Source organism: Canis lupus, chromosome 7 (genome assembly GCF_048164855.1).
Source record: "Canis lupus baileyi chromosome 7, mCanLup2.hap1, whole genome shotgun sequence".
Taxonomy (NCBI): Eukaryota; Metazoa; Chordata; class Mammalia; order Carnivora; family Canidae; genus Canis; species Canis lupus.
This window is the reverse complement of record NC_132844.1, coordinates 60,824,151-60,849,274: the sequence shown is the minus strand read 5'-3', so window position 1 is coordinate 60,849,274 and position 25,124 is coordinate 60,824,151. Positions and strand designations below refer to the sequence as shown.

The window sequence follows — 25,124 nt, the reverse complement described above, 5'->3', positions numbered from 1 at the left end:
TGACCCGGCCGGCCCGGGACCGCCCCGGGGAGGCGGCGGGCGGCTCCCGCGGGAGGGGGCGAGCGGACGCCGACGACCGCGCGGCCGGGACCCCACCTCCTCCGCGACGTGGGCGCTACGGCTGGCCGCGCCGCCGCACCCGCTGGTGCTCGCCTCGGCCCGGGGCCTCCCGCACCTCAGCTGGACGCAAGGGCATCCTCTGCAGACTTGGCTCCCTCGCCCCACCTCGGGCTGCTCTCCCCTTCCTGCAGCCACGCTGGCTTTCCCGGCCGCCCTCAAGCCTGCTGGCCAGGCCCTTAGCGTTCGCTGTAGCTTGGAGCCCTTTTCTCCCAGGTAGCTCCGTGCGGCCCTCCCTCGCCTCTTCCGAGTCCGCCCGGGTCACCCTCCCCGGCTTTCCTCTACGGCTCGGCAAGCCTCCCGTTGCCAGGACTCTCTCTTGCCCTCCCCTGCCTCACCTTTTGTCCTCCCTACCCTATTGATTAATTCTATACCCGGTGGAATGTAAGCCCCCAGGAGGGCAGGAACTTTTGTCTGTTTTGTTCACTGCTGTAGCCCTAGCTTCTAAAACTGTGCCTGGCACATACTTATCAAACATTTGTAGAATGTATGAATGGATTCGGATGAGAAGTGACGTTTGCCAGCACTTTGTAATCTGCTCAGTCCCAGAGTAGGCTGATAGAAGCAGGATCTTCAGGGAGGCTGGCAAACACACCATTGTTCACTGGTACTGACAAGGATTTTCCCTTCCTTTTGTTAGAAAAATAACACAGATAGAGGACAAAAAAATCAAATGGAGCAAGAGAGTACTCAGTGGAAAGTGAGTGCAGACCCCAATCCCATTCCTTAGAGGAAAGCACTCTAGTGCTTCCTTCCGAATTCTTCCTCAATGATACCTATAAAATACTGAAGTATGAGGTTATAGAGCTGACAAAAATAATAATTTTTTAAAGATTTTTTTACTTATTTATTCATGAGAGACACACACATAGAGAGAGGCAGAGACACAGGCAGAGGGAGAAGCAGGCTCCATGCAGGGAGCCCCGACGTGGGACTCGATCCCAGTCTCCAGGATAAGGCTCTGGGCTGAAGGCGGTGCTAAACCGCTGAGCCCCCCGGGCTGCCCCAAAATAATAATTATTAAAAACGCAAACACAGGGTGCCTGGGTGGCTCAACCAGTTGAGGGACTGACCCTTAATTTTGGTTCAGGTCATGATCTCAGGGTCATGGGATCAGGCCTTGCTTCCTCACATGTTCTCTCTCTCAAATAAATTAAATAAAAAAAACAAGCAAGCAAAGACACCCGAGTGTCTGGCTGGCTCAGTTGGAAGAGCATGTGACTATTTTTTTTTTCTTTTTTATCATGTGATTCTTGATCTTGGGGTTGTGAGTTTGAGCCCCATGTTGGGTATAGAGAATACTTAGTAAATAAACCTAAAAACAATGCAAAGACACAGAGAAGGCAAAGAGATTTTAGGATACCTCTGTTTTCCAGTGGGCCCAGCCACAGATACTCAGACCGTGGGGCAAACATGTATGCAAAGCTGCCCACTAGTGCCCCAGGCCCCCTTTCATGCACATTCACATGTACCTTGAGACACATTTAGGAAAGAAGCTACCTGTGCCAGAGGACTTAATGAGCAACTTCCTCTCCCCTCCTTATCCTTTTTTCTTTTTTAAATTTTTTTAAAGGTTTTATTTATTCATGAGAGAGAGAGAGAGAGGCAGAGACACAGGCAGGGGAGAAGCAGGCTCCATGCAGGGAGCCCGATTCAGGACTCGATCCTGGAACTCCAGGATCTCGCCCCAGGCCGAAGGTGGCGCTAAACCGCTGAGCCACCCAGGGATCCCCAACCCTCCTTATCCTTAATTGCACCTTCCCTCCATTCTTCTCAAGGAGAGGTACCCACATCTATACACAGAGCATCCTATTTCTGTCTCTGTGTCTTAAACCAGCCTTTATCTCAGGGCTCACACCTGTGATGTGGCTGGCATTCCCCTTTCCACTTCAGGCTGAAAGAGAGTGTAAGGAATGGCCCATGAGGCCTGAAATTGGTTCTATATCCACTGTCAGGTTGGGGAAGATGCTGAGCTAGCCAGCTCAGATCTTCCAGCTCACTGCAGGGAGGCCCGAGGTGGAAGGATGGGGTGCTAAGTGATGGAATGGGGGGAGCGAGGCAGGTGCGCAGTGTAGTGAGGCAGCCTCGTGGGGACAGAGGCTCACCACAGGACAGGAGGCCAGAATGGAATCCTAATTCCATTAACTACTTGTCAGACAAGTAACTACTTGATAGCTCTGGGACCTTGAGCAGATCCCTTAAACCTTCTGAGCCCTGGTTTCCCCATCTCTAAGTAAAAAATGTTATCCTGACTTATGCATTTTGTTTGAGTATGATGCAGCTCTGATGAAATATGGGAGAGCACTTTACAAAACACAAAGTGCTCTACAAATGGAAGTCGTTGTTCAGTTTCACAGCATTGTTTTCATTACAATGTCAAACCTATATACATAGTGCATAATTCCATCAAAAAATTTTTATGTAAGTTTTTCTTTTAAGTTTTTTCTTTTTCTTTTTTTTAAGATTTTATCTATTTATTCATGAGAGACACAGTGAGAGAGAAAGAGAGAGAAGCAGAGGGAGAAGCAGACTCCATGCAAGGATCCCGACATGGGACTCAATCCCAGGTCTCCAGGATCACAGCCTGGGCTGAAGGCGGCACAAACCGCTGAGCCACCCAGGCTCCCTTTTTTTTCTTTTTAGAGAGAGAGCATTTGTGAGTCTGGGGTGGAGGGAGAGGGAGAGAGAGACTCTTAAGGATGCTCCAAGCCCAGCACAGGGCCTGATGAGGGGCTCCATCTCACAACCCTGAGATCATGACCTGAGCCAAAGTCAAGTCCAACCCTTAACTGACTGAGCTGCCCAGGTGCCCCGTAATTTCACTTATTTTTTTTTAAGATTTATTTATTTATTTTGGTGGGAGGGGCAGATGGAGAGGGAGAGAGAGACTCAACCAGGCTTTGTGCCCAGCACAGGGCCTGACGTGGGCTTGATCTCACAACCCTGAGATCCTGACCTCAGTGGAAATCAGGAGTCTGATGCTTAACCAAGTCACCCAGACGCCCCACCCATAATTTTATTTAAATGATCTGCTTTCTGTCTCTCCAAACAGGGTTTTTCTGGACATGTCAACTTTCACAAAATATTAAATTTTACACTTAAAATTAATGTATTGATATGTAAATTATACTTTATAGAGCTGTTTTTTTTTTTTAAGATTTTATTTATTTATTCATGAGACACACACACACACACACACAGAGGCAGAGTCACAGGCAGAGGGAGGTGCAGGCTCCCTGCAGGGAGCTAACGTGGGACTCCATCCCGGGTCTCCAGGATGACGCCCTGGGCTGAAGGTGGCGCTAAACCGCTGAGCCACCCGGGGCTGCCCTAAAGCTGTTTTTTAAAAAGCAAAACGAAAGCAGGGGAAATAATAATATAATATAATGAGAGGGGGAATAATATAATATAATGAGACTCAACAATTAGCAATTAATGGCCAATCTGATTTCATCTATGTACCCATGTCCAATTTTCTTCCTCTACTGTTTTGATGCAAGTTCAAGATTGCATTTTTTTAGTCAATATTTTAGTATGTGCCTTTAAATAGATACTCATTTTTATTTTATTATTTTTTAAATATTTATTTATTTATTTATTTATTTATTTATTTGAGAGAGAGAGAGTGAGTGGGAGGGAGGGAGAAGGAGAGAGAATCCAAAGCCAACTCCCCACTGAGCCTGACATGGGGCTTGATCTCACAACCCCGATATCACGACCTGAGCTGAAACCAAGAGTGGGACACTTAAAAAGTGAGCAGCGCAGGCACCCCAAGATAGTCTTTTTTTTTTTTCAAATGTAACCAAAATGCCATCATCTCAGCTAAAATATTTAACAATACATCATCAAGTATTCTCCCACTGTTCAAATCTCCAATTGTCTTAGAAATGTTTTAATTAGGCAGCCCCTGTGGCTCAGCGGTTTAGCACCGCCTGCAGCCTGTGGTGTGATCCTGGAGACCCAGGATCGAGTCCCACGTCGGGCTCCCTGAGTGGAGCTTGCTTCTCCCTCTGCCTGTGTTTCTGCACCTCTCTCTGTGTCTCTTATGAATGAATAAATAAAATCTTTAAAAAATGTTTTAATGTTTGTGTACAGTTTATTTACTTAAAAGCAAAAGCCACATAAAATCCATATGCTGTGATTGGTTGATAAGTCTTTTGAGAATATTTTAATCAATATGTTGCCTCTGCATATTGTCTCTCCCTAGTCCCCTCGTTTGTTCTCTCGCATTTCCTGTAGTCTGGAGTTTACTGATTATATCCCTGTGGTGTCATGTAAAGTGTTCTTCTGTCCTATAAATTGGAGTCGGAGCTAGAGACTTGAATTCAGATTCTATTTTGGGCAAGACTGCTTCACAAGGTGGTGGTATGTATTCCCACTGTGGGGCATATGGTGTCTGGATGTCTCTCTTTTTTGATGTTAGCAACCGTTGATGCTCAGTGCCCTCATCCACTCACTCACTCACTCATTCATTCATTCACAGGACATACCAATAAAAATGTTTTTATAATAAAATAAAATCGACCTGCAGCAAACCACTTCAAAGCAAATTAATTATTATATGACACTCTTGTAACCACTACCATGTCAAGAAATAGATCTTCAGGCACCCAGAAGTTTCCACGTGCTCCATCCCAGTCACACCTCTTTATTCCTTCCAAAAGTAACCACTGCCCTTACTTTTATAGTAAGGACAAAAAACAGGCATAAATAAACTTCTTTATGTTTCTTTATGGTTTTATCACCCAAATGTGCCTTCCTAGTCACATAGTTTAAGCTGATTCATTTTTAATTATGTTTTTAAAGCTTTTACAGCTTTAAGGATACATTTTTTTTCTTTTTTTGAAGCATTTGTTTTGTGTGAGACACTCAATGGATGCTAAAGGAACTACAAAAAGGAGTAAAGTCTGAGACTTTGGTCTCTGGTCTGGGGAAGGGCCAGCCTTGGCTCAAGAATAGAGGTCAATTTAATGCCAAGCAGCGATGTACAGTGTTGAGCAATTCAAAGAAAGCAGAAATCAAGCATGTGGAGGATCCCTTCCAATTTATCCTCACAGTCCTGCGAGTTAACACCCAGGTCAAACAAACATCTGCTTCTTCACAAAGGACTAGCAGGGACCAGGTTTACCCTCCCACTTTTTTTTTTAATGTTTATTTATTCATGAGAGACACAGAGAGAGGCAGAGACCAAGGCAGAGAGAGGCTCCCTACAGGAGCCCGATGCGGGACTCGATCCTGGAACTCTAGGAGAACGTCCTGAGCTGAAGGCAGACGCTCAACTGTTGAGCCACCCAGGTGTCCCTACCTTTCCATGTTTTGTGTTCATTTGCTTTTCAAATGTGATACTGCTTCCCAGATATGTTGTAGAGAAGGCAGGGCTGAGGTTCTCTGCCCTAATATATGCTATATCCACCTTACCTCAGTACATTTCGAGTCCCCTCCCTCCCTCCCTCTGTCTCTTCCTTTTTCTTTTCTTTTCTTTTCTTTTCTTTTCTTTTCTTTTCTTTTCTTTTCTTTTCTTTTCTTTTCTTTTTTTTTTTTTTTTCTTTTCTTTCTTTTCTTTTCTTTTTTTCTTTTCTTTTCTTTCTTTTCTTTTCTTTTCTTTCCACAAGCTTTCTGCCCAATGGGGATATGAACTCATGATGCTGAGATTAAAAGAGTCACATGCTCTGCTGACTGTACCAGCCAGGTGTCCCCTGAGTCTTATTTCCTCACCATCCCAGTGGCTAGGATGTTTCCTTGCTAGTGATATCACTTATGATGGGAATTTTGTGCAAGGAGGGGGCATCTGGATTCTTAATTTGCTCTTCTATGCTCTTCTATGTCAGGCATCTGTAGAGGCCAAAATAGGGAGTTCAGCCTTCGTGCTCAATTTTAAACATTTTCTTGTGAATGATTATTAATTTAAAAACTTATTACAAAATGTATCAAATATGAGTAAAGTTTGGGGAATGGTATATCGTATATCCTTGTACCCACTATTCAGGATTATCAAATCTTAAAATTTTATATCTATTTCATATCTATCTATATATTATATAATATTTAGTATAAATATTGTCTATTATGTTTGTTTATTTTTTTAAGACTTTATTTATTTATTTATTCATGAGAGACACACAGAGAGTGAGAGAGAGGCAGAGGGAGAAGCAGGCTCCACACAGGGAGCCTGACATGGGACTCGATCCCAGATCTCCAGGATCAGGCCCTGGGCTGAAGGCGGCGCTAAACCACTGAGCCACCGGGGCTGCCCCTGTCTATTATGTTTATAATAGATATGTATGTATATAAAACCTATCTAAAATAAATAAATAAATAAAACCTATCTATAGTAGATAATCTATATCCAACAGATCTATTCCATCTAAGATAGATATAATAGATATTACTTAATATGTAGTCATCTATACACACATATACACTGGATCAAACTTGTTGGTTATGTTTGTATTTTTCAAATCTTCTGTATCTTTACTTTTTTTCCCATTTGATTTATCAATTACTAAGTTAGATTTTTTTAAATCTCGCTTTGGCAGTGGATTTAACATTTTTCCTTGTAACATTTCCTGTTTTTCTTTGGGGGGACTATTATTAGGTGAGTTCAAGTTTAGAATTTTTATACGTTATTGGTGGTATATACTTTTTTTTTAAAGAGTTTATTTGTTTATTCATGAGAGACACAGAGAGAGAGGCAGAAATGCAGGCTGAGGGAGAAGCAGGCTGCTCGCAAGGAGCCCGATGTGGGACTCAGTCCCTGCACCGGGGTCACGCCCTGAGCTGAAGGCAGACACTCAACCGCTGAGCCTGGCTGAGCCACCCAGGCGTCCCAGTGTGGTATATTTTTTGTCCTCATGATATGACCTTTTTTAGTCCTGAAATTCTTTTGGACTTACATATTTTTACATCTTCAGTCTTAACCTTTTTGTAGTCCAATATGTCGTTTTCTCTCTCTTTTTTTTTCTTTAGATTTTATTTATTTATTCATGAGAGACACAGAGAGAGAGGCAGAGACACAGGCAGAGGGAGAAACAGACTCCCATGGGGAGCCCGATGTGGGACTCGATCCCAGGACCCCGGGATCACGACCTGAACCAAAGGCAGACACTCAAACATTGAGCCACCCAGGCACTCCTAATGTGTCTCTATTAAGCAGCTTATACCTGCGTTTTTACAAAGTTGACGCTCTGTTTATCAATGAATTTCTTCCATTTATATTTATTGTGATTACTAACATTTTGGATTTTTTTGTCTATTATCCTCTTTTGTGCTTTATATTTACCATGCTTTTCTTTTCTCTTTTTGTTGTTTGTCACACCTTTCTGTTATTTAAAAAAATTGGGGCGGGGGGTGGGGGCGGGGGGGCGGGGGCAGCCCTGGTGGCTCAGCGGTTTAGCGCCACCTTCAGCCCAGGGCCTGTTCCTGGAGACCTGGGATTGAGTCCCGTGTAGAATTCCATGCATGAAGCCTGCTTCTCCCTCTGCCTGTGTCTCTGTCTGTCTCTCTCTCTGTGTCTCTCATGAATAAATAAAATCTTTAAAAATTTTTTTTTGACATTGCATTAGTTTTAGGTGTACAACATAATGACTTTATATAAGTATGTACTGTAAAATGATCACCACAATAAGTTTAGTTAACATTCATCACCACATAGTTACAAATATACTTTCCTTGTGATGAGAACTTTTATGATCTATTCTCTTAACATCTTTCAAATATACAATGCAGAATTATTAACTATAGTCACCATGCTGTACCTTCCATCCCAGGACTTATCTTATAACTGGAAGTTTGTATCTTTTAACCACCTTCTTCCACTTTGCTCAGTGTCCTCCCTGCCCTGACTCTGGTAACCCCCAGTGTGTTCTCTGTGTTTATGAGTTTGTTTTTGTTGTTGTTGTTTTTAATTTTTATTTATTTATGATAGTCACACAGAGAGAGAGAGGCAGAGACACAGGCAGAGGGAGAAGCAGGCTCCATGCACCGGGAGCCCGATGTGAGATTCGATCCCGGGTCTCTAGGATCGCGCCCCGGGCCAAAGGCAGGCGCCAAACCGCTGCACCACCCAGGGATCCCTGTTGTTGTTTTTTTAAGATTGATCATAGCCATTCTAATAAGTACAAGGTGACATATCATTGTGGGATTTTTAAAAGATTTTTTAAAAAGTAATCTCTATACCCAACATGGGGCTTGAACCTACAACCCTGATATCAAAGTTGCATGTTCTACTGACTGAGCCAGCCAGGCACCACAAAGATTTTTTTTTTTCAAGTAATCTCTGCACCCAACGTAGGGCTCAAACCTGCAACCCTGAGATCAAGAGTTGCATGCTTCACCAACTGAGCCAGCCAGCCACCCCTATCATTGTGGTTTTGATTTGCATTTCCCTAATGATTAGTGATGTTGAGCACCTTTTCATGTTCCTGTTGGCCATTTGTATGCCTTCTTTGGAAAAATATCTATTCAGATCCTTTGCCTATTTTTAACTGGATTATTTGGGGGTTTTTTGTGCTATTGAGTTATATGAATTCTTTATATATTTTGGATATTAACCCCTTATCAGATACATGGTTTACAAGTTTTTTTTTTTTTCCCCATTCCATAGGTTGTCTTTTTATTTTTCTGATTGGGAGTGGGTTTTTTGCTGTGCAGAAGCTTTTTAGTTTAATGTAGTCCCACTTGTTTATTTATTCTTGTTGCCTGTACTTTATGTGTCATATTTAAAAAATCATTGCCAATAACCATTCAAAGGAACTTATTCTCTATGTTTTCTTCTAGGAGTTTCATTGTTTCAGGTCTGACATTTAAGTCTTTAATCCAATTCAAGGGGTGCCTAAGTGGCTCAGTTGGTTAAGCATCCAACTCTTGGTTTCAGCTCAGGTCATGATCTCAGGGTTGCAGAATTGAGCCCACGTCAGGCTCCATGCTTGTCACAGAATCTGTTTGAGGTTCTCTCTCTCCCTCTCCTTCCTCCTGCTTACACATGCACTTTCTCTATCTCTCAAATAAATAAATCTTAAAAAGTTTAGCCCAATTTGAGTTCATTTTTGTGAGTGGTATAAAACAGGGGTTTAGTTTAGTTTTATGTGAATATTCAGTTTTCCCAACACCATATATTGAAGAGACTGTCTTTTCAAAAATGTTTTTATTGACGTATAGCTGACACACATTGTTATATTAGTTTCAGGCATACAACATAGTGATTTTGACAAGTCAAGATGTATATTCACCACAAGTGTAGCTCCCCTCTGCCACATTCAATGCAATTATAATACCATTGACTATATCGCCTGTGCTGTTCCTTTCATCCCCACAATTTATTCCATAACTAGAAGCCTATATATCTCCTACTCCCCTCACCCATTATCTTCATCCTCCTACAATCTTCCCCTCAGCAACCGTGTTCGTTCTTTATATTTAAGGAGTGTTGCTCTTTTATTGTTTTTTAAATTTCTTTTAGATTCCACATATGAACAAAATCATACAGCATTTGTCTTTTTCTGTCTGACTTATTCCACTTAGCATAATGCCCTCTAGGTCCATCCATGTTGTCACAAGTGGCAAGATCTCATTCTTTATGGCTGAGTAATATTTTACTGTCCATATATACCACATCTTTATCTATTCATGTATCAGTGGACACTTGGGTTGCTTCTGTATCATAGCTATTGTGAATAATGCTGCAGTGAACTACAGGGGTACTTCTATCTTTTTAAAATGGTGTTTTCATTTTCTTCATGTAAATATCCAGAAGGCGAGTACTGAATCATATTGTACTTCTATTTTTAGGGTTTGTGGGTTTTTTTAAGATTTTATTTATTTATTTATTTATTTATTTATTTATTTGAGAGAGAGAGAGAGGAAGTGCACAAGCAGAGGGAGGAGCAGAGGAGATGGGAGTGAGGGGGGGAAGAATCTCAAGTGGACTCCAAGCTTAACGAGGAGCCAGATGTGGGACTCTATCTCACAACCCAGAGCTCACAACCTGAGCTGAAACCAAGTCAGACACTTAACTGACTGAGCCACCCAGACGCCCCTTTAGAGTTGTTTTTTTTTTTTTAAGATTTTATTTATTCATGAGAGACACAGAAGGAGAGAGAGGCAGAGACACAGGCAGAGGGAGAAGCAGGCTCCATGCAGGGAGCCTGATGTGGGACTGGATCCCAGGTCTCCAGGATCATGCCCCGGGCTGAAGACGGCGCTAAACCGCTAAGCCACTGGGGCTGCCCTAGGGTTTTTTTTTTTTTTTTAAAGATTTTCTCCCCAAGTTTTTATTAAAATTACAATTAGTTAGCATACAGTGCAATATTAGTTTCAGGTGTACAGTTTAGTGATTCAGCACCTCCATGCATCACCTGATGCTCATCAAAGTGCACTCCTTACTCCCCATCACCTATCCCACCCATCCCTCCACCTCCCTTCCCTCTGGTAACCATCAGTTTCTTGGTTTGCCTCTTTTTTTTCTTGCTTTGTTTATTTGTTTTGTTTCTTAAATTCCACATATGAGTGAAATTATATGGCATTTCTCTGTTTTTTGTTTTTTTTTGTTTTTTTGTTTTTTGTTTTTTTTTGATGGTGGGGGAGAGTAGGGAGCGGCAGAGGGAGAGAGAAAATCTTAGGCAAGCTCCTCATTGAGCACGGAGCTAGATACTGGGATGGATCCCACAACCCTGAGATCATGACCTGAGCTGAAATCAAGGAGTCAGACACTTAACTGACTGAGCCACCTAGGCACCTCTGACTGACTTATTTCTCTTAGCATAATACTCTCTAGCTCCATCCACATTATTGCAAATGGCAAGATTTCATTCTTTTTAAACATTTTATTTTTTTAAACATTTTATTTTTAAGTAATCTCTACACCCAGTGAGAGGCTCGAACTTACAACCCTGAGGTCAAGATTCTGCATGCTATGGACTGAGGGACCCAGGTTCCTATCTTTAGTTTTTTGAGGAACCTCCATACTGTTTTCCACAGTGATGGCACTAATTTGCATTCCTACCAATAGAGCACAAGGGTTCCCTTTTCTCCACATCCTAGCCAACACTTATTATTTTTTGTCTTTTTAACACTAGCAATTCAGGGGTATAAGGTGGTATCTCATTTGATTTGGTTTTGATTTGTATTTTCCTTTTTTTTTTTTTAAGATTTTATTTATTTATTCATGAGAGACAGAGACACAGGCAGAGGGAGAAGCAGGCTCCATGGAGGGAGCCTGATGTGGGACTCAATCCTGGGTCTCCAGGATCACGCCCTGGGCTGAAGGCGGCGCTAAACCGCTGAGCCACCCGGGGTAGCCCCTTTGCCCATTTTTTAAATGGACTGTTTTGTTTTGTTTTTTCCTATTGTATTGTATGAGTCCTTTATATGTATTTCAGATATTAACCCTTTTCAAATATATGATTTGCAAGCATATTCTCCCATTCCATAAACTGCTTTTTCATTTTGTTGATGGTTTCCCTTGCTGTATAGCCTCCCGTATTTAACAGGCAAAAAAAAAAAAAAAAAAACCTGGGCAGAATCTGTGAAACAATGATGTTTGAACACTGGCTGTCAGGCAGCGGAGGACAGGATCCCCCAAAGACTGAAAACAACCAGGTGAGCTTTGTGTTTGCCCCAGCATATTGCCTGCAGGTTTTCTGGGCTCCAGGCAGGAGGAAACCAGGCCGATCCCAGCTGTCTCCTGGAGCTGAGGAGGCAGAAGGGGGAGTCCATGGAGGCCAAGGCAGCTGGTCTGGAACAGAGCACAGGATAGGAGAGAGCGCTTTGGAATCTTCATAGTGATCTCTGTGACAGTCGACATAGGACTGGTCAGCATATGTGTGTGAGGAAACTTGCTGAAGCCGGAAAAGAACAACATGAAAGTAGCAACGTGAATGATCTCCAAAACTCACACAGCATTGGAAAAAGTGCCTGTTCCTCCAGCCGATGTGGAAAACTTCATAATTCATTGGGCATGAGGTAAAATATGCTGAAGCCTTTTGCCTCAGTCATGGGGAAAATTATCCCTAGGCTAGAAGCTACTTAGGTCCCGTCTAATAAAGCATACAAAGTAAGCCTTAATAGATCAAACTGTTTCTGAGTAAATTAGTTGCATTATAGAACAAAGCTTAAGAATATTTCCTAAAATACAAAAATATTGCATACAAACAAAAATAAACCCAACAAAGTAACATTCACACTATTTGCCATCCAATAAAAAACTATGGTATGGAAAGAAGTGGAAAAATATGACAGAGTGAGAAGAAAAATCAGTTGCAAGTGGTCTAGAAACTATTCAGTTAGGGGCGCCTGAGTGGCTCAGTTGATTAAGTGTCTTCCTTCAGCTCAGGTCATGATCTGGGGGTCCTGGGATAGAGTCCTGCTGGAATAGAGTCCTGGTGCACATTGAGCTCCTTGCTCAGCAGGGAGTCTGCTTCTCCCTCACTCTGCCCCTCCCATCCACTCATGCTGTCTCTCACTTTTTTTCTTTCTCTCAAATAAATAAATAAAATGTTTTTTAAAAGAAATTATTCAAGTAATAAAATTCATAAGTAAGTATATTAAAATAGTTATTATAGGAACGCCTGGGTTGCTCAGTGGTTGAGCATCTGCCTTCCACTCAGGGCGTGATTTGCAGGTCCTGGGATCAAGTCCTGCATCGGGCTCCCCAAGGGAGCCTGCCTCTCTCTCTGCCTATGTCTTTGCCTCTCTGTGTGTGTCTCATGAATAAATAAGTAAAACCTTTAAAAAGTAAAAATAGGGATGCCTGGGTGGCTCAGCGGTTCAGTGCCTGCCTTTGGCCCAGGGTGTGATCCTGGAGTCCCAGGATCGAGTTCCACATCAGGCTCCCTGCATGGAGCCTGCTTCTCCCTCTACCTCTGTCTCTGCTCTCCCCACCCCCGTGTCTCTCATGAATAAATAAAATATTTAAAATAAAAAATTTAAAATAAAAGTTGTTATAAATATTCCATATGCTTAAGAAATTAGAAGAAAAAAATGGTACATGAAAGATTTTTGAAAGACCCAGACTGAGGTATTTGGGTGGTCCCATTTTAAGCATCTATCTGACTGACTCTTGGTTTTGGCTCAGGTCATGATCTCAGGGTTGTGAGACTGAGCTTCATGTGGAGCTCCAGGCTCAGTGTGGAGTCTGCTTGTGACCCTCTCTCTTCCCCTGCCCCTCCCCCTGCTTATGCACACACTATCTCTCTCTCTCACAAATAAACTTTTTTTTTAAATTTTTATTTATTTATGATAGTCACACACACAGAGAGAGAGAGAGGCAGAGACACAGGCAGGGGGAGAAGCAGGCTCCATGCACCGGGAGCCCGACGTGGGATTCGATCCCGGGTCTCCAGGATCGCGCCCTGGGCCAAAGGCAGGCGCTAAACCGCTGCGCCACCCAGGGATCCCACTCTCTCACAAATAAATAAATCTTTTTTTTTTAAGATTTTATTTATTCATGAGAGACACAGAAAGAGAGGCAGAGACATAGGCAGAGGGACAAGCAGGCTCCCTTCAGGGAGCCCAATGTGGGACTCGATCCCAGGATCCCCAGATAAGATTAATAAAGTTGAATACTTAGCAGTACAAAGTATGCAGAACAAAACACAGTGAGATAAAAAGACTCGGGGGGTGGGAGGAACAAAGCATCAGTCAGCTGTGGAAAACTTCACATGGGTAATTGGAGTCTCTGAAGAAAAGGGAAGAGAGAAAAAATATTTGAGAAAATAATGTCTGAGATTTTTCCAAACTTGATGACAACTATAATTTCACAGATACAAGAACTCAACAAATCCCAAGCACAAGAAACATGAAAAAAAAAGTCAAACCACATCATAACCAAATAGCTTTAAAACTGTAATAAAAAGAAAATCTTAAAAACAGCCAGAGGAATAGATACTACATACAGAGAAACAAGGATAAGGATAATTGCATATTTTTCATCAGAAACAATGCAAACAAGAGGTCAGTAGAGTGACATTTTTATAGTACTGGGGACAAAACTGTCAACCTAGAATCCTAACTCAATACTTGGGTCAGACTGTATTCTTCAGTGATTTCCTCTCTGAAGGTCCAATTCCCCTGATGTTGACTCTTGAGATGGAGAGGATCATGCAGGAAGTTGATCCTGAAGTACTGTGCGGATCAACTTCTGCAGAGGAGCCAAAAAAGCAGGATTGGGCAGAGCTTTGACACAGCCTCAATAGAAGCCTCAGCTGACCAGATAAGGAGGTTTGAAAATGGATGTCCCTTCAGAAATGTCTTGAGTTGAGGTGAAGGGGCCAGGCCTTTGTCCACACAGGCTGATCATCAATTGGATATGGGTTGCACCAGAATGGATATGTGATTGTGAGTGAGGCAGCATCCTTGGCCAGGGGGACTCTGCTGAGAGCACTCAGACTTCAGCACCCCAGGCAGCTGAAGGGATGAGTACCTGGATTCCGAAGGGGGATCTGGATGGCTCAGGACACTAGCCACTACACTTCCAAAAACTAAGTGGAGAAAATCCAATCTTCTTAGCATGGCACACAGGGTGCTTCATGATCTTGTACATGCCCACCCCCAGCTCACCTCATGCAGTCTTCTCAGCCTAGAAGTCTCTCCGACCCTCTGCCCTGGCTCCACTTGTCTGTTGGAAAACTCCTAATCCTTCAAATTACAGCAGAATGTGTCTCCTCTTGCTGATTCAGTGGTCCTTCCTCCTAGCATTATGGTTAGGAGCATGGCCTCCAAAGCCAGAGTTTGAATCCCAGCTCTGCCACTCGTTAGCTGTGTAACGTAAGGCAAATTATTCAACCTCTCTATCTCAGTTTCCTCCTCTAAAATGGGTGTAACATTAGTACTGCTGTGTCATAGGGTTGTTATGAGGATTAAATGAATTAACATGTGTAAAGTTAGAATGGTGTCTGGGAAGAGTAAATAGTTGCTATTTGTCATTGTCATTGGAGGCCTCACTATGCACTTATTGAAGGTATGAAGTATGGAAGATCTGAGAGAGACCGTACAAAATATGTTCAGGGAATGTTGAATAATCAAATTTGTCAGAAAGGTGGTAATAGCCTCTATATGGCGTTATTACCATGTTAGGGAGAATCTTCAATGTCACAATAAAGAGTGTGCCTCTTGGGGCACCTGGGTGGCTCAGTCAGTTAAGTGTCTGCCTTAGGCTCAGCTCATGGTCTTGGGGTCCTGGGATTGAGCCCCGCATCCAGCTCCCTGCTCCACAGGAGTCTGCTTCCCCCTCTCCTTCTGCCCCTCTCTCCCACTCCCAGAGAGCTCTCTGCTCTCTCTCTCTCAAATAAATAAAATCTAAAAAAAAAATAAAAAAAAAATAAAAAAAGAGGGATGCCTGGGTGGTTCAGTGGTTGAGTGTCAGCCTTTGGCTTAGGGTGTGATCCCTGGTCCAGGGATTGAATCCCATATTGGGCTCCCTGCGAGAGTCTGCTTCTCCTTCTGCCTGTGTGTCTGCCTCTCTCTGTGTGTCTCTCATGAATAAATAAATAAAATCTCAAAAAAAAAGTGCATCTTATTTGTAAGCAGTAAGAAACAATGAGAGAATTTGTCAACAGATGGGAAAAAGGGCCAAAGACAGAGAGGGACAGGTTGAGCCAGGAGGTAAGGCATACGTGTGGGGAGGTGAGTTCTAGGCGAGGAATGTGTGAGAAGAAATGAGAGACAGGGACTATGGGAGGATGGGTATAGGTGAGGGGAAAGGAGTTTAGAGGAAAGTAGTATGAACACATGGGAGGCGCAGTGAGGCAGTCATTTGAGGTTGACAGGGACCTGCTGAGAGGGGGGAAGATAAAGGATGATCTAAACAGAGGAGTTTGTGGGGACAGGTAAGGAGTGATGGGGCCCTGCCAGGGTGGGGGTGGGGGTCAAGTGAAACCAGTGAGGGGAACCGAAGAGCCGGAGCGGGACCATCCGAAGGAGAGCCCTAAGGCTGCAGGCGTGGAGAGAGGAGCAGAGTGGAATGTGATGTCAGAGAAAGGGCGGTGATGTAAGAGCCGGGCGGTGGGGCGGTGATGTCAGGGCTGGTGCTGATGCTGGCGGCGCAGTGCATTGTGGGCAGCTCCCCGCTCCGCCGCTGCCTCCGCCGTCGCCCGAGGAGGATCGGGGCCGGGCCGGGCCGGGCGGGGATGATCCCGGGCAGGAGGCCGCCGCCGCCACCGCCGCCGCCGGAGGGAGCGGGCCGCCCCGCGCCGCACTGAGCCGCCCCCGCCCCCGCCCCGCCCCGGCCCCGGGGGATGCGCCGCCCCGAGCCGCTGCCTCCGCCGCCGCAGCCGCAGCCGCAGCGGGCACAGAGCAGGTGAGGCGGGGCGGGGCCGGCGGCGGGCCGGCGGGGTCGGGGCGGGGGCTCCCCTGCGGGCTCCGCGGGCCTCGGCCCGGCTCGCCGCCCAGCGCAGCCTTCCCCAGCTCCCCCTCCCCGGGCCGTGTCCGCCGAGCCGGGCGCCCGCCGCCGGCCTACACAGCCTGGGCCGCATCCCGAGGCCTGGACTGGCTCCCTGCCCCCGCGGCCCCCAGCGCACACGCCCGCCCTCACCGGCCGGCCCCCACGGCCTCTGCCCCTCGCCTCCCCCTCTGCCCCCGGCCCCACGGCCTCACCCTGCTGGCACCCTGACCAGCCCTTCCCGGCTGCCGGCTGCCGGCTGCCTCCGCAACCTCGCTCCCTTACCCTCAGGCCCTTCCTCCCTCTGGCCAGCCCCTTACCTACTTCCTCGCCTCTTCGGCAGCGCCCCCAAGCCCCTCCCGGGGAACTACCGCTTCCTCACCTGTCATCCCGATGGCTCGCCCCCTGCTTCTGTCTTACCCAACCCCCTCCTCTGCTCCTGTCACCCCCCATCCCATCCCTTCTCCTCTGCCTCCTTCCATACCTCTTCTCACCTGTTCCCACTACCCTCACTGGGCTCCTTTCCCTCTCCTTACCTGCGCTCCCAGGTTCCCACGGACACCTGGTTCACACCTTGCAGAGTTACACATCAACACATCAACCCACACACCATGATGAGTTCCCTCCCTCCTTCTCTTGCTGTCTCTCCCTCTCTGTCTCCCCAACCCCCAACACACACGATTGGCCCACCCTGTCTGACAGATAATCATAAATCCACAAGCCCCTTCGCATGACATACCCATGCCTCCACATACCCAAAGGGTCCTGAGGGGGCAGTAATGGGGCAGCCAAGTTCTTCGTGGCCTGTCATCCAACCAGACTAAGCTGAGTGCAGTCCTGAGAGACAGAGAGTGAGGACGGTGGACAGGAAGAGGCAGGGAACCCCTACTTATCCTCTTGCTACCACTCTTCCTTTTCCCACCTCGCTTGTTCCTTCTAGCCTTGCCCACCTCTAAACTGGTTGGAGCACCCAAATTCTTCTCATTAAGGTATAGAATCCACCATCACAGGGCTGGAAGGCCCATCAGAGATGACAAGTTCAACTGCTCAAGGCTCCCTCCCTACTAGCTCAATTGCTTCTTCCCTCTTGTTTCCACCTTTATTCCAGAACCCCCCACCGTCTACCTCTCCCTTTATTTTGCCCTCTGAATTCCTGATGGCCCATATGCCAGATTGGCAGAAGGTGGGCAGAGGCCTATTTGACATCCCCACAGCTCTAATGCTCTGAAGTTGGGTGGATTGGAGGAAAGAGTCAGCTGAGTCACTTGAAGAAAGACAGGAGAAGAGTGACAGTGTCCCTCTGCATGAAGACCTCTTCTCCACATGTCCCTCACGGCATACCATGACCTGTTGAAGGCTGTCTCTATGCCTTTACTATCCCACACTGCTTCCTGTATCAGGACGGCTAAACACGGGAGCCTTGGGGAGCTATCCCCATCCCAAGGAAAGACAGGCTTGTGGAGTTTCCGCCCCATCCACAGATGCCTTAGTCACTTTCCTCCGCCCCGTCTCCCCTCCACCCAACCTGGTCCCCCAGCCCAGCCTGAGTAACTGCCTTCCAGTTGAGACTCTCCAGGGTCATGGTGAGGGCAGAGCATTGTGCTTGTATGAAGTGTGGGGGGAAGGAAGAGAAGAGAAGATCTTGGTTCCCATTCTGTACAGGATTCACAGCAATCTCACAAAGTGGCCCCCTGCCTATGCACGTGCACATCACAGACAGACGCAAAAAACGAGTATAAACACAAGCAGACGGATGGACAGGCATGGACACAGAGACACACAGACACAGAAAAACACACAAAGACATATACATGCTCACAGAAGGACATATGTGCAGATACACACTCAGACACATACATGTGCACATGCTTAAATTTCCCTGGATGACATCAGCTGGCCTCCCCAACCCTCACAGTCAGGACCCTCTCCTTGACATTCAATTCCTACCTGTGCCAGTGCAACCAGAGCCAGCCTCCTTCCTTCTTGCTGCTCCTGAGCCGAGAGAAAGGTGTGGTCAGAGCTCTCTCAGCACACGCCCACCCCAACCTGCTGCTCCCCATCATTCTTCTTGCCTCCTGTGAGACCTACCCCTTCCCAGTTGTCTCCAAGTCCTCCTCCCCTCTAGTTCAGCCTGTCTCTCTCCCTTGGAGTGGCCGCAGGGCTGCAGTCCCTCTAAAATCTTTGTGCTGGGTCCATCGCTTTACGTTCACCCCATGGCTCACATCCTGGCTTCTGAACACCACGGCTGTCAGCGGGTTGGACTCACCCCTGAGAACGGTGTGTGCCTCACACACCTGCATCCTCCTCACTTAGCACCATCCCCAAGGGGCTGCTGTGTATCTTGATTTCTTGAGTATCCCATCTCCTACGATTGATCAGTGGGTCTCCATCACTCTGGTGTGGGTTTCCCATGGGTTACGCCTTGGTCAGCAGGTCTCCCCTTTTAGTAAGCCTCAGATGCACAGCTCTATGGGCATTTGGTGGCACCTCTGCATGGGAATGTGTGGGTGCCGGGGGCCTTGGATCAAGTCATTCAGATGGGTCCTTCTTGGCCCAGGAGTCCTCTACACAAACATGGGTCCTAGATTAGTATGTTCCCTCCCCCCACCGCACCCCTGGGCGTGGGGCAGAGGGGAGGGGCGTTTAGCAAGTTTTTTCCACCTTAGTTAGCATATCTCTCCCTGTCCCCATAGCCTGTTCACACAGCATTTTCCTCTCCTTTTTTCAACATGTGCGTCCTGTTGCTGGTTTTCACATCCCCGGTTTGTAGTTTGTATCTCCCTTCCCATGGATAGTATTTCTGTCTTCTCCCCTGACCTCCACCTGGGTATTTACACAGCGCTTCCCCCAGTAACCCCTGGAGCATCTGCCCAGTGGGCCCAGGGAAGGAGGCCTGCCTGGAGAATGGCGCTCCCCTCCTCCCTATGGACGAGAGGGTCCAGGGTCGTCGCCTGCCCCACTCATGGCCCCTCCCCACTCCCCCAGGTAGATGGCCCCCCCAGGGCAGGCCCTGCGGACACCCCTCCCTCCGGCTGGCGGATGCAGTGCCTAGCGGCCGCTCTTAAGGACGAAACCAACATGAGTGGGGGAGGGGAGCAGGCCGACATACTGCCGGCCAACTACGTGGTCAAGGACCGCTGGAAGGTGGTGAGTGACCCGGCGGGGGTGGGGACGGGTTGGGGGTGGGGAGGGGCCTGGAGACCTGTTCAAACAGCTGCCCCAACTCCTCTACCCGAAGAGGGAGGTGCCCCTGAGCTCATCTGCATACTGCTGGCGGTCACTATTCTGGCGTACACTTGTGGACAATCGCCTTCTCCCAGCGCCCCCTCTCATCCCTTTCCCTGCTGGGTCACGTTGCTCGGGCCCAGCCTGAAACAACTCCTGGTTGGACGTCGGGGCAGGAGCTGCAGAGCTCCGTGGGGGAGGCGGGCGGCGTGGGGGAGGGGGCTCTTTCCCCTCTGGACCTTGGAGAAGGGCAGTGAGTGTGCATGTGTCCCTCCGCTTCCGCAGAGGACAGAAAGGCCTGGCTTCGGGGAAAGAGGCCCTGCGGGCTGCTCCCACCGCAGCCGCACTCCATCTTCTCCTTCCACCCTCCTCCCCTCACTGGTTCCTGCGGCAGGTGCAACACGCCGAGACTCCATGTCCCAGCGTGCCTTGCTCCTCCAGCCCAGGACTTCAGGCTGTTCGGCCTGCTGGGAGTTGTAGTCTGAGCCTCATCGGGGTTTGGGCCTGGATGGGTGGAGGACCTATGAGGGGTTGGGGGAAAAGGCAGTGTCTGGGGAGCGGGTCCTATTGTAAATCAATCCTTGTCTCCCTCCCCTAACCCCCCTCCCCACCTCTCCTTCCGTCGCTAGCGCTCTGGGTGGCCTCTTATCATTGTGTGGGCAGGATGGTGTAGGGCTGATTGCAGGGTGATGGTGTGTGAGCCTGTGGGTCTGCACCGCGGAGTGGGGAGCCTGGAGGGAAGGAGGGAGAGCAGCACAGGTCTACACTGAGAGTCTGTGTCGGGGTGTGTGGGAGTTGAGGGGGGAAGCTCAGCTCACCTGGGCTGCAGTGTTGAGAGTGGGGCTGGGTGCTATCTGGTCTCCATGGCAACAACCACTCTTTCTGCCAATTTGAGAGGACCAGGGATGGGGCCAAAGCGTTGTCTGAGATGTCTCTGGGATTGGGGGAGGTGGTGGTACCTCAGAGAGCTGAGGGAAGGGGCCATCTAAATCCCAGAGGAACTCCTGAGAGGGAGAGCAACAGGTCAGAAATTGGAGGAGGAGGAACCAGGGCCATAATCAAGGGAATAAGAGTCTGGCAAAATGAGTGTTCCTCCAAGAACCCTCTGGGTCTCCTGTCATGAGAGCTTGGTTTCTGACAGATTGGAGGCAGAAGGTCTTTTGCACTGAAGAGGTGAGAAAAAGATGGTGTTCACATCATACTGAGTTTGAGTCAGAACTTTTCGCTGCTTTTTGAGGGAGCAGGTGGAAGATGAGAGAGAAATGGCAGGGGGTCATCGGGGGAAGGGGCGATTGTGCAGTCTTCACTAGGCTGATCTCCGTCCCTGGCTCCTGGAGAGGTTGAGAGAGGGGGCTGCTGGATGCCTCCCCTCAGCCATCTCCCCATGAGGGGTGGGACAGAGACTTGAGGCAGAGCTCGGAAACCAAGAACAAATTGCCCAAAGAGAAAATGAGCTGGCTGGGGAGGAAGGGAGGGGCAGTGGTACCAGGTGGAGTATTTACAAATATGAATGTTTTACTTTTCTTGAGGGGTGCTTCTCAGGATCAGAAGAGCAAATGATACTACTAAGTAAAACAGCATTTGTTTGGAGCACTTGCTGTGGCCAGACTGTGCAAAATGTCTTGTGTGTGTTACCTCCCCAAACAATGGAGTAGATGTTATTACCCCCTTTTCACAGGTGTGGAAACAGGTACAGAGACTAGCTAGCCTGCCAAGTTCTCACGACTGCTGGGTCAGTGGTCCCTAAGCCATACTGCTTCCCAAGATGGAGATGAAGGAGTCTCTGTGACTAGTTCTAGAACAACTCTTTCATTTTACAGAGGAGGAAATGTGGAGGCAAAGACTTTAAGAAACTAACTCCAGGGACGCCTGGGTGGCTCAGCGGTTGAGCATCTGCCTTTGGCTCAGGGCGTGATCCTGGGGTCCAGATAGAGTTGAGTCCAGCATCGGGCTCCCTGCGGGGAGCCTGCTTCTTCCCCTGCCTGTGTTTCTGCGTCTCTCTCTCTCTCTCTCTCTCTCTCTGTGTGTGTGTGTGTGTCTCATGTATAAATAACTAAATCTTAAAAAAAAAAAAAAAAAGAAAGAAACTAACTCCAGGTGACCCAGAGCTGAGCCAGGAAACCAGGTTTCCCTTTTCCTAAGTGAATGCTGGTCCTCTTGTGTCAGATTAGCCCTCCAGTTTAGGTAGTTCCTTTGACAGGGGAGGGGGTCGTGAAAAAAATAGGAGGGGAGGAATAGGGTCAAAGGGAAGAGAAACAGCCTCTGTCTGGAAGTGAAGATGGTAGAGAAATACCATTGGCCACCCTCGGAAATTGGGGAGCAGGTATGGGAAATGTCTTGGCTGCCAGGAGCACTCCTTACACCTCTGGTGAGGATTTTGGAGGCTGGCAGATCTAAGCTTGACTCTCAAGCACTCACACTTTTTTTTTTTTTAAGATTTTATTTATTTATTCATGAGAGACACAGAAAGAGAGGCAGAGACACAGGCAGAGGGAAAAGCAAGCTCCATGGACGTGGGACTGGATCCCGAGTCCCCAGGAACACGCCCTGGGCCAAAGGCAGGCACGAAACTGCTGAGCCACCCAGGTGTCCCTTTTTTTTAAGATTTTATTTATTTATTCATAAGAGACAGAGAGAAGCAGAGACCTAGGCAGCGGGAGAAGCAGGCTCCCTGCGGGGAGCCGGATGTGGGACTCGATCCCAGGATCCTGAGATAATGACCTGAGCCAAAGGCAGATGCTCAACCGCTGAGCCACCCACGTGCCCCAAACTCCAGACTTTTAAGCCCTGTGCTATCACCATTTCTTGTGATATCACAGTTAAGAGTGTGAGTTCTGCATGGGATTGCCCGGGTTTAAATGAAACCTGACTTTGCCGCTTACTAGTGGTGTGACCTGGGGCAGAGAATGGAACTCTCTGTGCCATAGTTTTCCTTCTGTGTAAAATGGTGACTCTTATGACCTTCTGCCCTTGTGTTGTCAAGAACCTTAGGGAAGGAGCTGAGATGATGTCTTTGAGTCTAGATCACAGAACCCGAGATGTGATTGTTGGTCCCTCCTCCTCCCCCTTTCCTTCCATGCTCACCTATAACAAGCCATAAAGGATTCTAGAAGATACTAGAATCTCCCCTGAGTTTAAAGTTCTCCAGAGGGAGATATGCCACTGCCTTCCTTGAGTCTGCATCTATCCCCTCCTGACTCTGAGATTCTTCTAGGAGTATGACTTTTGTCTCAAGGAGAGAGAGACTCTGGTTTCAGACTGTTCTTCCTCCTTTCCCTGTCTCCTTCCTGGGCACCAGAGCCTTCCAGATGCAGCCAGACTTCCACTTCTCTTCTAAATCCTCCCTTCATCCTCCTGTCTCTTCCTGGAGTGGTTTCAACTGTAACCTGCTGGGAACTCCCAGTCCTGGGCTCTGCCCTGCCCCCCTTCCACCCTCACCCCCTGCTTCAGCCACCATTAAAGATTTAATGGGATCAGAGCACTGGATAAATGCTAAGGGGAGGGCTTGGAGACACGGGAGGCTCAGAGTCAGTTTACAGGCTGGCTGATGAGAGCGGCCTCTGCCCAATCACTAGCAAGCCCAGCTGTGCTGGTGAGTTAACAAGCCAACAGGAGGCGAGTGAGCATTCTGGAAGATGTTCAGAGAGGACAGGCCACCCATGAGGTGAGTTGTACATCTTTTTTTTTTTTTTTTTTTAAGATTTCATTTATTTATTCATGAAAGACACACAGAGAGAGGCAGAGACACAGGCAGAGAGAGAAGCAGGCTCCATGCAGGGAGCCTGACATGGGACTCGATCCTGGGTCTCTAGGATCAGGCCCTGGGCTGACAGCGGTGCTAAACCGCTGAGCCACCCGGGCTGCCCTGTACATCTTTTTTTAATCAAATGAATCCCAACTTAGAACCCAGCACCTTCTCCTTGTCCCTCATCATTGCCAGTAGCACACAGCCTCTCCAGGAACCCTGGTGCCTCTAACTTGAAATTATTATTATTTTTGTAAAGATTTTATTTATTTATTCATAGAGACAGAGAGAAAGGCAGAGACACAGGCAGAGAGAGAAGCAGGCATCATATAGAGAGCCTGACGTGGGACTCAATCCAGGGTCCCTAGGATCACGCACTGGGCTGCAGGCAGTGGCGGTAAACCACTGCGCCACCAGGGCTGCCCTAACTTGAAATTATTTTAATCCCTCCCCGTAACTCAGCTTTGACTATCTGCCCTTGCCAACTCTTCCTCCGACACAACTCTCCCCTCTGCCTTTTCTCACTGCCTGTCCTGGGATGCTGGAGGAGGAGGGCCTAGAGGGTCAGGTCTGTACTGCCTTGCCCCCTGGGGGGATAGATGGACTGTCCAAACTGCCATTTCCACCATGGTCTCGCAGTGGCCCCTGCCCCCAGGGGAGGCTCATCCTGGTTTGGGGCATCTGACCAGGGCTCTAGGGAGTGCTGTGAGCTTTAGCAGCAGGCCTAGGCAGTGAATACCCTTTGCTGAGTCTCCTCCCCAAATATGCACCCCTCCCCCAGTACTCTCTCCATTTGACACCTGTCAGGATACTGCTAACCCGAGGAAGGGCCAGTTTCTCTGGAGGATCCACTCTGAAGCTGAAAGGTTCTAGAAATTAGTTTTCCTTATGGATGGTGGTTGTTCAATGTAGTCGTGGGAGGGAGGGTGGGGGGCAGTGTGGTATTTCTTGTCCTTCCAGGGAAGAAAAGTTTCAATATGGCCCATGGTCTCTTCAGATCCTACACGGGCTCGTCTCCATGTCTGTATGGAGTCAGAGGTCTCATACCCTCTCCCACCTTGCACTCTGACATCTAACCATGCGTGTGTGTGCATGTGTGTGCGCGCGCGTGAAACCCACTAGGGCTTGGCACTAGGAGAGGAAGTAGGAGCATTGGTGGTTGGGGCAAGGAAGGGAGACAGGGAGTCCTCCCCTTCAAGGCTAGCCTTAGCCCCCCCCACCCAGGAAGGGTATGACCCAGCAATGGATGGGATGAGGAGCTGCTGAGTCTGACCCCTGTGTTTCCTATCCCCCTCTTCCATCTTGTAGCTGAAAAAGATCGGGGGCGGAGGCTTTGGTGAGATCTATGAGGCCATGGACCTGCTGACCAGGGAGAACGTGGCCCTCAAGGTGGAGTCAGCCCAGCAGCCCAAGCAGGTCCTCAAGATGGAGGTGGCTGTGCTCAAAAAGCTGCAAGGTGCGGGCCAAGGGCAGGAGGATGCGAGGGGAGAGGTGATGGTTGGAGTCAGGGGCTGTGAGAGAACAGATGGGGATGGTGAGATGGGGCCAGAGTCTAAGGGCAGTGATGGGAGAGGGCCAAAGGGACGTGGTGGGAGAAGTCATCATGCAACCAGGAATCAGGAGTGCACTGGAGATGCCTTAAGATTGGAAGTGAGGGAGAAGGAG

The 25,124-nt window shown here is 47.8% G+C and overlaps 1 protein-coding gene and 1 long non-coding RNA gene across 8 annotated transcripts in view; one reads left to right on the top strand and one right to left on the bottom strand.

The window, feature by feature from the left end:
* The first annotated feature begins 16,286 nt into the window (after positions 1-16,286).
* TTBK1 (tau tubulin kinase 1) overlaps positions 16,287-25,124 on the top strand; it is a 42,294-nt gene continuing 33,456 nt past the window's right edge. For 6 of the 7 annotated variants that reach the window (XM_072832942.1, XM_072832939.1, XM_072832943.1 and 3 more), the window contains exons 1-3: positions 16,287-16,408; positions 19,475-19,636; positions 24,768-24,915. In XM_072832942.1, the coding sequence (XP_072689043.1) occupies positions 19,529-19,636; positions 24,768-24,915 (256 nt within the window). In that variant the 5' untranslated portion in view covers positions 16,287-16,408; positions 19,475-19,528. The remainder of the gene's footprint in view (positions 16,409-19,474; positions 19,637-24,767; positions 24,916-25,124) is intronic. The other variant, XM_072832938.1, reaches the window with a different exon arrangement.
* LOC140636998 (uncharacterized) lies at positions 17,164-20,082 on the bottom strand. The gene is made up of 3 exons (XR_012034255.1): positions 19,692-20,082; positions 18,437-18,481; positions 17,164-17,326 (listed from the first exon to the last, which is right to left on the bottom strand). It is a non-coding gene; the product is annotated as an uncharacterized lncRNA (long non-coding RNA).